The sequence below is a fragment of the Heterocephalus glaber genome, unplaced genomic scaffold (assembly GCF_053883595.1).
Source record: "Heterocephalus glaber isolate CG9 unplaced genomic scaffold, H.glaber_assembly_v1.0 deba00001497, whole genome shotgun sequence".
NCBI lineage: Eukaryota > Metazoa > Chordata > Mammalia > Rodentia > Bathyergidae > Heterocephalus > Heterocephalus glaber.
In genome coordinates, this window is record NW_028258320.1 from 69381667 (window position 1) to 69396947 (window position 15281).

Here is a 15281-nt window from a genome sequence, read left to right on the forward strand (position 1 = left end):
TGAGGGGTTTTGTTCTAAGAAGTTAATGGTAGTTGAGTGATTGATAACAGATCACTGGAGGAATGGCCAAAATACAGTGGTCTTGTATCAAGAGAACATAGCAACAGCAAGCTGTAAAATGAGGACAAAGAACTTCTAATAATGCAGCAGTCTTAAAATGGTGTTGATACTGCAGTTCTCAGCCCAGAATTATCTATGTCAAATTAATTAACTTCCTTAGTCTTTTTTTTTCCTAGTTTTTTTCTTTCCATTGAAATAAAATAATGAGCAGCACTATGCTTAAGACGTGTATCAGCTTTCTCTTTGAAATACTCAGAATTCAATGAATATCAATTTATAGTATGCTGTGCATGAAAATACTCCAACATTAAAACTTGTGCAGAATTATTTTTATTTCAATGTCAAATTCCAAAGAAAAACAACCAGAAAATGCTACACACATTTGCTTTTATTAGCTTTTATTTTTAGACTGTGGTTTTGAAACCGAATTCCAATGAGTCACATATGCTTTTGCCAACAGTGTTTCCAGAGAAAGGTTTACTTGAAACTGTATTACATTGCATTATCTTACAGAAAACAAACACTTTATAAGATGAAGCCTGATTATTGCCAAGGAGGCCAAGGCATGTGGACTACTGAGGTAATATTTCTATTGTCAAAGTACGTGTTCTCATCTCAACTTCCATTTCTGTTGGAACCAAACACCAACAGAGCTTAAGAAAAAGATGATCCATTTTCTAACCATTTCTAAAACAGAATGAAATGAAAGATCACAGAACACTCATTGAAGCAGCCAACAAAGGCTACAGAACCATAAATGTTCTGCCTTGCTACCTTGTTGGTAAGAGCAACAGGATAAAGAGATTCAAGTAGAAAAGCATATTTTAAACAAGGACAAGTAATGTTTAAGGAATGGCTAGTTTCCCTCTAGAAATCTTCAGATCTCTGTTCTCTTGGGAAGTTTAATCAATTTACATTCTACTTGTGAATGGAATGAGGCATATATTTCTCATGTTATTACATAAATCAATCTCATCCTTGGGGCTTTGAAACAGAGCTTTATCAGAGTACACTGAATGTGTGTGTCATCTCATCTTTCTGCATTACAATAAAATTGATTTTATGATTCCTTTCTCATAAATTACAGGCTGGCGGCACTCGCAGCCTGGGGTTCTGCTTGTCTTCCCCTCTCATGGGCTGGGAGTGTCGCTTGTTCTTCTCTTATGAACCACATCTACCTCTTCAAGCTTCCAATTCTGGTTATAGTTCGCAGTCTTGAAAAGAGTAGCGTGTCAGACCCAGGATATGTACTTGTCTGGTTCGAATCCTAACCTGAATACCTTTTGCATGTCACCGGAGTGAAATATTTTGTGAAAAATTAATAGTGTGCTCACCATGCAAATGAATGCTCATCACAACATGGATGCCATTACGAACTAACAGCCACAAAAATCAAACGATGTCTTCCTTCTAGCCCTCACCCTCACCCTCACCTCCTGATGTGAGAGCAGAAACCCACAAAAACATTCAGGTTTCTGGGGGTCTGCTGGTTTAACTCAGAACAGTGAACTACTACGGTTCACCAACTGAGAAAATAAGGGCCCCCAAGCACAACTGTTTGGGCTGGTGCTTTATACCAATATCAGCAAAGTGAAATAGTTCAGCGTGGCAAAAGCAAGCAGGGTGCAGAAGTTTCATTTCTTGCTGGGCTGACTGACTCCCCTGATGCTCATACTACTTGCACACTGTTTCTCTAAGAGTATTGACCACACAATGTGTATTGTAATGTCCTTGTGTAAATACAGTGGACCCCTGACTCACGAACTCAATTGGCTCCAGAGGGCTGGTTGTAACTCAAGTTGGTTTAAGTCAATATAGCTGATATCTGGATGTTTACCTGGGTACATGCTGTAGATAACAAGAAGGAAGATGAATCTTCCATTAACCTAATTAACCCAAGTTGTTGGTATGTCGGGCTGGTTGTAACTTGAGGGTCTACTGTACATTGCGTGGCCACCAAGTCTTTGAGGGCTGAAATAACATTTTCCTAGCACCTTAACACCCGTTTCAGAGAAAGTTCTCAATAAATATTTCTTGAGTAAGCAAAACTGTTGTTTTGCCTTTGGATGATGTGTCTTACTTCTGGTACATCTGTAGAAATAATACAACTGAAAAATCTCTGTATAAAACACTCAAACCATGATAGCAGGGAGTCTGTGTGAAACAGGCTTAGATGGGTCTCCCTGGGTGGGCTGCAGGGCACATATCAAGGAGAGTGAAAAACCAGTCTCCGCAAGGTAGCCCATGGGCAACAACTTTCTTATTTTGGCCCAAGGCCAATTAAAACACATTCCACTTTTTCTATGGAGCCTTCAGTATCTATCAAACTGGCATGCAGTGCTTTTGCTTGCTTGTTTTGATTTGGGGGGCGGGTATAGCTTTTTATCTTAGAATTAGTCTAGCAGATCTTCAATATTTTATAATTCTCTTTAAATTCTCCTGCAATTACTAGTTTCCTAGACAAAACACTAAAAACCCAGCAGTCTGAACCCAGTTTTAACTAGAGAATCCAATTATGTCTTCCTGCAGTACAGTTTTCTGTTGAAGTAGCTCGGGGTATGGAGGGTAGTATCTACTGTCAGGTGCCTAAACCTTGACTCCTCCATCTTTTCAACCCAGATATCTCTACATATCCTTCTAAAGCTATTTTCAGCCTCACTTTTTTTGGCGGGGGCGGGTACCGGAGATCGAACTCAGGTCCTTGTGCTTGCACAGCAGGCGGAGAAACCACTGAGCTAAACCCCCAGCCCCTCTAAAGCTATTTTGAATAATACTGGCTGAAAAGAATCTTCGGGTAGCTGAGATTAATAATTAATTTTTCTTTTTCCAGTTGTGCTTTATATTGCTTTAATTTTTCCAGTTTCCAATTAAGGGACTTGGGCAAATACTCAAGTGAATGGAATTAGTCTAAATTCTAACTGTTTTAAATGTCAGCAAAAAAAAAAGAGGTTTTTACATGTATGGAAAAAATATTAAGAAATTATGCTTAGAATGAATAGTTCTTCTAAAGACTTGTATAAACCTTTCTTCCTGTAGGGCAGTAATTATTAAGGAGGAGGAAATTGGAGGATAGATATATATGAGATTTACCCATGGAAAATTTTCAATCTATACAGTCTTCTTCCACAAATACTAATTTCTGTTGTTGTTCTCTCCCTGGAATCAATACTGTAGTGACCCATTGTAGTGTGCCACATCCCTTTGTGTGTTAGGGTTAAAAAAGAGTTAAGAATCATTGTTTTAAGACTCACCAGTGGATAAAATATTTCCAGCTACAATGATATAAAAGCATAAGACCATTATTTGCTTAAATTACATTATTTATTGTTTGATTATCCCTCTTAGTCCTGCATGCATTGTTAGCACAAAAAGTTGAACATGATCACAACCCCCTCTGAAGACAGGGTGGATACACACCATCGGAAGAGCTTCTCCATGAGATGGCCCATGAATTTCACACCTTTGTAACTAACACTGTCAGTGACCCACACAATGTTCATAGAAAACTTCATCAACTGTCCTCTGTTTAATGTAAACAAGGCAGGAGGTCAACAAAGTATTACAGTAACACTATTTTACAGGGCCCAGAAGTATGACTAATCTATCATGTTTTAGCATATTAACTGTCACAATGACAGCACATTTCAATTTATTGTACAACCCAAAATATAATTACCATGTAATTTGTGGTTTTAGCACTTCACTGTAACTTTTTCTGTCAATACCTATTAACTTGATAATTAAATGGTAATTATATAGTAATACAATAATTTGTAGAAATGCTACCATGAATTTATAAAATAATTCCATAATTTGTGCCCTGTAAAATTAAGTGTAACAATCTTTACACTAGCAACAGTGTAAGCAAGCTAAGGATTTTGGTCCTTATATATACATATATATACACATGTACACACACAGTAATATACAATTAAACCCAAAAGCTGTGAAACCACTCACAGCTTCCATATTGCACAGAAACATTATGAAAACATTACACTGTTATATTGTGAGTACTACAGTGATAATTGGCTAAGACAAATCTGAGTTCTATGAAGTAAAGAATGTGCCTCATTACTAAAAGTAAACCCAAAGACTACACTGTTGGAAAGTTTTAAAAGATGTGCATACCTAGTTATACAAACGTGAAGCAAAACTAAATTCAGTTTGGAACCTGCTATGGCAATCAATTGTTAGGACAGCACTTTCTGCCCAACACAGTGCACTTTAGTCACTGTTCTTACAAGCAATGAGTAGAAATATTCAGCTTCGGAGAGACAGTAAGAAAACTACCAGTGATGTAGTACAATGCTTTGCTAAATTAACAAATTCAACTCAATGTAAGAACTTGTGCTGCCTCTGGGTCCAAACTAAATACGGAAAAGAGAAAAGCAAAACAAACGAAACCTTAAGCCTTAGCTGATTACATCAAAGTCATGACAGTAACTTAGGAAAACTGTATTTTCAGAAGCAGCACATACACACACACAAATATGAGTTAAAGCCTTTCTGAGCTTGGTTTCATGGATTAGCTATAAGGTTCCATTGTGAAAGTCAAAGATAAAAAGAGTATTTGGTTTGAGAGGTAACATCATTGCTATTGAGCCCATTAAGCACTGTGAAAGCATTAAGAAATATCTAATATCTCTTAATGCCTCATGTTAAATACAACCATATCAAAGTAGACTGGAGATGCTGCAGTGTTCCTTGCATAAACTGATCAACAAATACTCCAAACTAAATAATGCTTCCCATCATTCAAAATCACAAAAAGAACACCATTTAACTCCCTTTTTTGTTGTTTCATTGTTTTTACTCAATGACTTTTTTAGATCAAGCTAAGAAAGATTTGTACTCAATTAAAAATTTAGTCTTTTGTTTGAACAATGATGAGCATTTTAAAGCTGAGACTATTCATAATCTTGATATTTTGTTCTTAATAAATAGCAAAAGCTAACTATAAATCAGAAAGACTACTAAAAATGAGCAGATAAGCATAAAACGTGCCTCTGAGCACACGCCACACACTATGCATGCAACACGCCACCTGAAACGGCTTTCACAGGGCTGAGACAGCTCCTCTCAAGATGGCCCAAGATGGCACATGTGACAGTATGGGACAGTATCTCCCCCAAAACCAGTAAACAGCAAGATAAAGAGGAAAGTGCTGCTGCTTAACATTTCATTAAAAAAAAAAAAAAAAAAAAAAAAGGCTTTTAAGCAATATCAGGACAATAAGCATCACTTAAAGAAAGAACAGAAGGACACTCCTTGAGCAAACTCCTTGATGTAAAGTTACCACAGCCCACTGTGCGTCACACAGGGGCCAAACCAGACCATCCTGCATGTGCCTCATGCAATCACACCCAGTGTCTCAGAACCCTCCAACATGTAAACAGGACGTTTAAAAGACTGCTTTCTTTCATCTCTTTAGAATCATTTAAGACAAAAGACAACAAAATGAAATGAAAAAAAATGTAAACATTAAGAGGCCATTGGCATTCTGATTGTTGCCTTCCTGGACACGACCATGCACTTCAATAAAAAAAAAGAAATCAATTATGAAGAATTTCATAAAACAATTTTCAGAGAGGGAAAGAGAAAAAGAAAAGCCCTCAACTGAGTACATATTATCTTAAAAATACTATTTTAGCAAACACTACCAATGATGAACATAAATTCAATGTTGTTGCAAAAATGACAGTTTAAACTGGGACCCATAGATGAAAATTAATTACTAACATGGGTATGTGCACAAGAGAGTAAAAGAATGTTTTTTAAAAAATATATATTAATCAAGAATTTATCATATTAAATTGTTATTCTTAGAAAAGCTAAAGAAAGTTAATGCTGCTCTACACATTTTTATTTATTATAATTAACAATTCATAGATGGTTCCTGAACTATATTTTTCCTCATTTACAGTTTTAAATATTTTGTTTGATAAGAATCTAAACCTTAAAAAGTTATAAAATTAGTGACTTTTTTGCTACTTATTAATCCAAAAGAATATAAGCATTTGAGTCCCAGAGAATGTCAAAATGCCTTGCTACCTAAAAGGATGTTAAGATAACAGAAATATCTTCAAAGTCATGACCTCAGGAAGTTTTCGGCAGTTCACATAGTCATCAGAAATGCTTATTTCCTGAAGTTCCTTTGATTGTATCCTGGGTTCAGCAATGTACAAAATAGAGACCCATTAGGATAAAGCCAATGAAAACGTTATCCCACATTTTACCCAGAGTGTTCACCTAAAAGGTTCTTAAAGGTTCTGTCCAGTTCACAGCAATAGTTCATGTAAAAAGCCTTTTTATCCTCTCTTGGCTGCGTGGAACCGAGTCTTTTCTGATGAAATGCACATGATAGTTCAGTTCCCCTAGTGACCTGAAAGATGTTATTTATGGTGTGGAGGAAGCATGGTATTTCACAAACGCAATTGCTGCCAGCTCCTTACAGAACTCTTCTAACACAATCACACCCTCTAGCAACGTGTTGTGGTCGATTCTGGGAAAAGCAGATGACAAATCAATTTAAGTTATAAGCAGATCACTGAATTTGGTGACATTTTTGGATAAGAGTATACAAAACAATGACTTACACAGGGCCTTCAGGTTCCAAACCAAGTAATCGCTTCCTAACTAATAGAAGCTTAGGCGTGAAGTCTTGAATACGCTGAATTCGAACCATAAGTTCTCCAACAACCTGCATCAGAGACAAGAAAGAAACTCAGTTCTTCAAATCTGCTATATAAGGATTCTCTGGTTGAAAAAAATGTCCTTCCTATCACTAAAGAACCTACTCCACAGTTTCTTTGACCAAGGATTCATCTGGTCTTTAAAATATAAAAATTATATGTATTATTTAAAAGAATGAATTTTTCTCCTTCCCCATTCTATAATAGTTCAGAATGTACAATGATCACTTTGTAGCTGCATAATATTCTCCATCATGTGACACTGCCTACACACAATGATAAGATGTTAACTGGAGGGGCTTATTGATTCTAGAGAATACAGTAGAACTAAACTTACCCTGACGATTACAGAGAAGAGGGATCTACAGCCAGAGGCAAGGTTCACGTAGGGATCCAAAAGGTACTCGTGTGTGTGTGGATGAGGGAAGAGGGACAATCTGGACAACACCGAAGTCACCTGTAAATTCACATCGTATGGCTGTGTGGAGGGAAGGACAGAAAGGCAGCTGGTATGATTTACAATGTACACATCATGTGCTTAAATTAGCACTTCAATTTGTCTTTCTATGAAAGGAAAAGACACCATTCTACTCCCCTCTCCACATGCTCTTCTGCAGTGAAAATATCTACAACTAAAGTGGTTCTCAACATCTTAGTCAAAACATGTACAGCCCAGTCCTTAAACTTAAAAAGTAAAAGACATGCATTGAAACATGTAGAAAAGACAAAGATGTGCTATAACAGGATGTTTATGGGAATCGGCTGAATTAATGAAATAGTTGAAAGTCATCAAAAACCACCAATACACCATGTATAATATTAATTACATACCACAAAGGACAAATTAGGCCTAAGACTAAAAAGATATTTCATCTTTTAAATATAGTAAAGTAGGTCTGGAAACAGTATTTCTCATCTCAGATTATTCAGTGGCTTCCAAGTACCAAAAGCATGTGTATAATAAAGTCAAATCACAGACCCTCTTCAATGGAATGAAAGAATTTCAGGAAGAAATGCCGACCCTATGCCTGGAGGTGACAAGGGGATCAGACTAAGTTTACTATTAGCAATGGAATCTGAATGTTTTATTCTCACCCACTAAGCAGCTTTGAAACCCTCCATCAAAATGAATACCAATTAGAAGTGAATCTTTGGCATTCAGAAATGCCTGGGCACATGCCAGGAGATAATCAGAGGTACTCTGATGAAAGTATGTTTTGTTACATAGACAAAATTCACTCCTAAGGGCTGGGGATTTAGCTCAGTGGTTCCACCGCCTGCCTCGCAAGCGCAAGGGCCCCGAGTTTGATCCCCGGTACCAAAAAAAAAAAAAAAATCCTAGCTCTAATTCCAAATTTAGTCTTTCTTATCAACTATTGAGATTCATAACATGGACTTTTTGAAAGAATAACAACTATTCCCGAGTCATTCTTTTTCAAAATATAGTCTTAAGCAAGATAAATACAAGGAGATTTGAATTCCTAATAAAGGAATATCTTGAGTATATTCTCCTATTTGATAATATTTGCAACACAATAGTCTTTTCCAAGACTCAACTCATAATAAAAAATGAATTCTCATCAAAGTATATTTTAGGTACTAAAGGATCCATTTACAAAAATCAATTTAAAAATGCATTTGGTAAAAAATGATGAAATATCTAAAATATAACAAGCATTTGATAAAGATTCTGTACAGAATAATTTAAAATATAACGTTCAGAATTGTATCACTATTCATTTTAGGTAGTTAAGATTTCTAGGTCACATCATCTCTAGCTGTTACAGAAATGCAAATTAAATCAAGGCTAAGATTCCATCTCACTCTGGAAAGAATGGCAATCATTATGAAATCAAACAATAACAAATGCTGGTGAGACTGTGGTGAAAAAGGTACCCTGCATCGTTGTGGGTGGGAATGTAAACTAGTACAACCATTATGGAAATCAGCATGGAGATTCCTCAAAGAACTGAAGTTAGAAATTCCATGTGACCCAGCGATCCCACTGCTAGGTCTCTTCCCCAAAGAGCTTAAGTCCTCATGCTACACTGACAACATACAAACCAATGTTTATAGCAGCACAACTCGTAATTGATAAATCTTGGAAGCAGCCTGTACACCCAACAACAGGTGACTGGATAAAGAAATGTGGTATTTATATATAATGGAATACTATTTTGCTATAAAGAATGACAGATTTGAGACATTTGCAAAAAAAATGAACACACCTGAAAAATACAATGTTGAGTGAAATAAACCAGACACAAAGGCTTAAATACCGCACAGTATCTCTGGTTTGAATGAGCCAAAGTGTAAACAAAGAGAAAAATGAAGGATGGACAGAGGGGACCAGGAAATGGATCTCTTGGTAATAGGGAAGTGGTCCAAAAAAGTGCCACTGATGAGGAGGAGGGAGGGGGAGATGAGCAGAACAAAGACATGCCATTTATAGGAACCTAGTAACCTCAATTAAGGGAAAATAACGGAGACATTATATGCCATTACAGGAGCTAAGATTAATAATATCAACAGGAATAAAAAGTGGGATGGGGAACTGGAGGTGGGAGGGAGGGAAAGAGAATAGGAAGGGGATTTTAAAAAAGGCTGTGCAAAGACCTCTACACTGAGAAGTACAGCACTGTGAAAAAGGAGGTCGAAGAGGACATCAGCAAATGGAGAGACAGCCCCTGCTCCTGGGTAGGAAGAACCAACATAGTGAAAATAGCCATACTTCCAAAACTGCTACATAGATTCAATGCAATCCCAATTGAAATCCCAGCAGCATAATTCAGACATGGAGAAAACCCAAAAATTCATTTGGAATAAGAAGAGACCTAGAATAGCAAAAGCAATTCTAGGTAACAGAGACATGGCAGGGGGCATCACAACCCCCAACTTGAAGCTATACTACAAAGCTACTGTGATAAAAACAGCATGGTACTGGCAAAGAAACAGACCCAAGGATCAGTGGAACAGATTAGAAGATGCAGAAACAACTCCAGACATACTCAGCCACCTCATCTTCAACAAAGGAGCCAAACACCCTCACTGGAGGAAAGATATCCTCTTTAATAAATGGTGTTGGGAAAACTGGATTTCAACTTGCCAAAGATTAAAACTAGACCTCTATCTCTCAGCATGCACTAAACTAAAATCAAAGTGGATTGAAGATCTAAATATTAAAACAGAAACACTAAACTTGGTGGAAGACAAGTTAGGTAGAACTCTTGAAGACACTGGCATAGGAAAACACTATGAACAAAACCTCAGTAGCATGGGAACTAGCACACAGAATCAACAACTGGAATCTCCTCATATTAAAAAGCTTCTGCACTGGGCCATGGTTTCGCAGCCTGCTATGAAAGCACAAGGATCCGAGTTCATTCCCCAGTACCAAAAAAAAAGCTTCTGCACTGCAAGAGAAACCACCAACAGAGCTAAGAGACAACATACAATGTGGGAAAAAATTTTTATCATCTGTTCCTCAAAGGTCTACTACCTAGAATATATAAAGAACTCAAAAAAAAAATCAGACCCCTCCCCCAAATATAAAGACCCAATTCAAAAACGGGCATCTGAAATGAACAGATATTTCTCAGACAAGGAAAAGCAGCAAATAAACATATGAAAAAGTGTTCAATATCACTGGCCATTCGAGAGATGCAAAAGAGAACAACACTGAGATTCCACCTCACCCCAGAACAAATGGCTGCTATCAATAAATCAACCAATAACAAATGCTGGCAGGGGTGTGGGGAAAGAGGAACCCTCCTCCACTGCTGGTGGGAGTGCAGACTGCTGCGACACTATGGAAATAAGTGTGGAGATACCTCAAAGAACTAGGACTGAAAAAGAAAAAAAAAAAAGAACTAGGACTGGAAGTCCCATTTGACCCAGCTATTCCCCTGCTGGGTATCTTCGCCAAAGAATTAAAAGAATCATACCACAGTGATATATGTGCACCCATGTTCAGAGCACAATTCGTGATAGCTAAAACTTGGAAACAGCCCAATTGCCCAACTGGAGGCTGGATAAAGAAGATGTGGTTTTTTTATAAAATGGAGTACTACTGAGCTATGAAGAATGAGAAACTAGAGACATTTATAGCTAACTGGATGCACATTGAGGCCATACTCTTAGTGAAATAAATAGGACACACATGTGTAAATACCGAACAGTTTCTCTGGTGTGAAAAACAAAGTGTAAATAAGGATAAAAATGTATAATTGATATTGTGAAATAGGAAGAAAAGGTCTAAAGGAGTAGGGGAAGTGGGAGGGGTAGGGGCAAGGAAAGAAGGGAAAAGAAAAAATATGAGCAACAAAAAAAATGGAAATAAAGTCTTTGTAAATAGGGAGGGGTGGAGGGGGTGAAGGGAGGGCAGGGGAAGGGGAAAAAATAAGAACCAAGATACATCATGTACAGGTACAAGATCCCAATGATGAATGTAACTGTATTGTATACCTAAAATGTACCGATAAACTTAATTTTAAAAAAAGCTGTAACCACTCCCCAAGAAGACTGTAAACTGCATGATTCCAAACACGTACTAAAAAAGCAAAAACTTCAAAAAAAACTTCTAGGTCACTAAATCCTACCATTCTCAGATGCTTAAACAAGTATGTCAACACCTTTGTTTCTTCGTTGTTGTTTTGGTTTGGTTTTTGGTTTTTGGAAACAGGGTCTCACTGTGTAATTGAGGCTGGCCTCAAACTCCCAGTGCTTCTCCTGCCCCAGCCTCCAGAGTGCTGAGACTATAGGCGTGAGCCACCATGCCCAGCAATACCATGTGTCTTGGAACAAGGCTATATGACTATTAAGATTATAATTTCTCGGTACGGTGTTACTTTGGTTTGTGATTCATTTTAACATAAATCTAGATCATGCATTGTTTAAGAAATTTAAGGCTCTTCCAACCGTGCCCTGCAGTGGTGGGGATGGAACCCAGGCTCTTCATTAGGCTTGGCAAATCCTCTCTACCAGTGAGTTACACCTCCCATCCAAACACGTTCTTAATACTGTGAACGTGAAATTAAACTTCAGCAACATAGAATTAGTTCACTGTACTCTGAAATGGTCTCTACCTTTTGGTAATAACTTTAAAACAAGCTGGGGTTTGGGGGGCTGTTAGTAGCAAGTGTTTATGTCTGCTATTTGGGATCCCTTTACTTTGAACTTTATGCAGTACATCTCACATGCCAAATGGAATTGGGCCATTTTAAACTAAACTCACATTGATTAGAAGCTCTGAACTTTGAGATAACAACCTCTGACTTACAAGGACAGTGAGGTCACCAACAGTCAACTCTTCCACTAAAGCCTAATTATACAAATGGTCAAACTAAGATTTAAATCAACTTTATTTCTAATAATATTTGTTTTAAACAATTTGTATTTTTAAGAGTATTTTAACTTGCTCATTTATTTTAATTGTTTCAAGCAAATCTAAATAGGGAATTAGGACAAGTAATAATAACCTCACTTTAACAGTAAGGAAATGTGACAAGTGGCTAAATTACCCATCCAGCTTCAACCTCTTCACACTTAGAGCAGGACAAGATTTGGCCCCTTATTATATCTGTCCTGGTAGTCTTTACATTCTGTTGTGGATGTCAGCTTTTTACTATCTCTACGAAATCACCATAGGTACGAACTACTAAATGTCTGTATTGTACAGTATTTAAAAAAAAAATTAACACTGTGACAACACAATTGTGTCATGAATACTTAATGATATAACTTCTCAATTATGCATGAAGAAATTACCTCCTCTGTGAACTATCCATATTTAATGTTTAATCCCAGGTTGGTTACCTTGACTCTATAGGGACACACCCTATGAAAATACCGACAAACACCATACTTAGCAAAAAACAGGGAAGAAAATGAAACCAAACCAAACACACTGAGCCCCACAAGGACTCACACATCATCTTTAAGATCAGGCTGTAGGAAGTTCTTCCCAAAGAGGCTGGAAATCCTAAGTTTTAAGGAACAAAAGGCTCCAGGCTGTAAGTCCTACAGCTGAAATTAAGGATTCCTCACTTATGAAACAGTACTAGAAATCTGTCTTGGCCATGATACAGGGTTACAGGGAGAGTGATGCAGACAGCACAGGCATCAGCTCGTCCCAGGACATTCTGTCTTCAAGCATCCTTTTGTGTCAGCACTCAAAAACTAAGGAAAAGTGCTCAATTGTGATAATGATTCAGTGGATTTTTCGATTCAGAAACTACTTTTAAAAATTTGGGCTCTTGCTGGGTGTGGTGGCACACACCTGTAGTCCCAGCACTCGGGAGGCTGGGGCAGGAGGATTGCTGTGCGTTTGAGGTCAGCCTGGGCTACATAGCGAGACCCTGCCCCCCAAAAATAAATATAAAAAAATTAAATTAAATTTGGCTTCTTTTTCAGTGCTCTTGGTCAAAATTTCTAAAAATTATTGACTTGATACTGACTGTTAGTATCTCTTGCTTATTAGCTCAACCAGATTCAAACTAAGCCTGGGAAACGGGTGACAAAAACCCATAACCAACTGATGAATTCCGGCCACCCAGGAGATTTAAACACCCAAGATGCACAGCCCACACTTATTAATACCAGACCTGCATACTTCAGCTGTTGGTTTTAAAACAAACACTGGAAACACAGCACATGATATTTGGAAATTAAAAGAAAAAAGAGGACCTGGATCTTTATTGATGCTGGGAACGGCCCTGACTGAAGGCTGACCTCAAGCAGCACTTCTTAAATTATATTTTCTTTATTTGACTTTCTGGTTACTGAAGAAAGCATACTTACGGAGTAAATTTCTTTTATAACTCCCTATGCACACATAAATATTTAAAATGCTAAAAAAAAGAGCAGGCATTTTGATATACAAATTTTAAATTAATTCCCAATTAGTTATCAGTTTCTATGTTGAGACAAGAATTGTGCCGTTGATTTTGCTTCAAGTGTACACCTCACTATCATCACTGTTGGTCAATGAGAGGGAGGGAGGGATTTTTTAATCCCAAATTCATTCTCCTAATAGTTGATGACATGCATAGCAACATATCAGCTGATGGTGATTTTCATCCACTTTTGAAGTAAATGAACCTTCTTGATTTTCCCTTTCTTTCCCTCATGAAAATGAACACTGTTCACAAGTTCTTTGTCTGAGGAAGCCAGTTCACAATTTTTTTTTTTCGATTTTTTTGGTACTGGGGATCGAACTCGGGACCTTACACTTGCGAAGCAGGAGGCAGAACCACTGAGCTAAATCCCCAGCCCAGAGTTCACAATTTTAATGAGACCAGAGTGTTCAGGATTCAGTTTGAAATGACATTTAGGGTCTTCTGAGTTGAGCTTAACAAGTTTTACTCTATCTGTATCCATACTAACCAGCCATACTAACTGAAAGCTTTTCCAAGTTAGTCATAAAGGGAAGCACTCATTACCTCTAAAATGAGGGCCTGTAATAAGAAGATGCACATTCTGCAATAGCTGCCAGGCCAAATGAATGTTTTTAACATTCTGAATGCATCATAACCCCACTAACTGTTAGCAATAAAGCCTTAGGAAGAAGTCCTCTGGTGGAAAAACTAAGAATGAAAATACTTCATTGAAAATTTAAACTAAGATTTGAGATTATATCAGTGAATAGTAATAAAATATGAAAATTAGTATTTTAAAATGTATTACCTGATCAAGAATTCTTCCCATTCTGTCAAATAAAACTTTCAAAAAATGACCTTCAAAGAAAGCTGCTTCTAAATTGCACTTTTCCAATGCTTTTGGAGACCCAGGCCATTCCCATCTTAAGCAGATAGCACAGTAGTCCCGGAACTAAGGGGAAAAAAAAGCATTTGTATCACCAAAGAACTACCAGAAAACAAATGAAGATAAAATAGAAATAATTTCCTCAAACAGGCATAAAGAACCACTTGAACGTAGGACGTCTTCTACGTGTGAGGAGCCACAGGAGAGGGGAGAGAGCTGGCTAAGCGCCTGGCAAGAGGGCCACAGGGAGGATCAGGATTGGCAGGAATGAGAATAAGGTGCCGGGGAAAAGAAGGAGTATTTTCACGTCACTGAAGTACTCGCTTTGGAGTCTGGACATGGCGGTGCACACCTAGGCCTGAGGCAGAAGGACCGCCCTGAGATCGAATGAGTCCAGCCTGCAATATACAGCGAGACCTTGTCTCCACAGAAAAGAAGGAAAAAAACTTCCCATTAAGCTGTGCTTATTCTCTTCCTTATCATTTTCATAACAGAGATGGAGCACATTTATAAAACAAAGACCTAGCCAAGTTCTCAAATGATCCCAATAGATGCATGCTGCTCATTTCTTGAGGAGGCTTGATGTTCCTAGGACGTACTTACCCTGGGCATGCTGCTGTGAGACGTTAGGAGTGCTGGTCAAAGATGGTCCACAGGCCAGCACCGGGCCTCAACCATCACCAGTGAGATGAGTGCAGAAAGAAAGAATAAGCATCTAGAACTTTCATAGCAATCTGAGTAACTGTATGTTTGCTGAATCTAACC

General features: G+C 37.7%; 1 protein-coding gene across 6 annotated transcripts in view; it reads right to left on the minus strand.

Moving 5' to 3' along the window:
- Positions 1 to 3359: 3359 nt before the first annotated feature.
- Positions 3360 to 15281, minus strand: part of Fhip2a (FHF complex subunit HOOK interacting protein 2A) — a 39492-nt gene continuing 27570 nt past the window's right edge. For 5 of the 6 annotated variants that reach the window (XM_004838869.4, XM_004838870.4, XM_021253374.2 and 2 more), the window contains 4 exons: positions 14439 to 14582; positions 7093 to 7233; positions 6660 to 6763; positions 3360 to 6565 (listed from right to left, as the gene is read on the minus strand). In XM_004838869.4, the coding sequence (XP_004838926.1) occupies positions 6460 to 6565; positions 6660 to 6763; positions 7093 to 7233; positions 14439 to 14582 (495 nt within the window). In that variant the 3' untranslated portion in view covers positions 3360 to 6459. The remainder of the gene's footprint in view (positions 6566 to 6659; positions 6764 to 7092; positions 7234 to 14438; positions 14583 to 15281) is intronic. The other variant, XM_021253373.2, reaches the window with a different exon arrangement.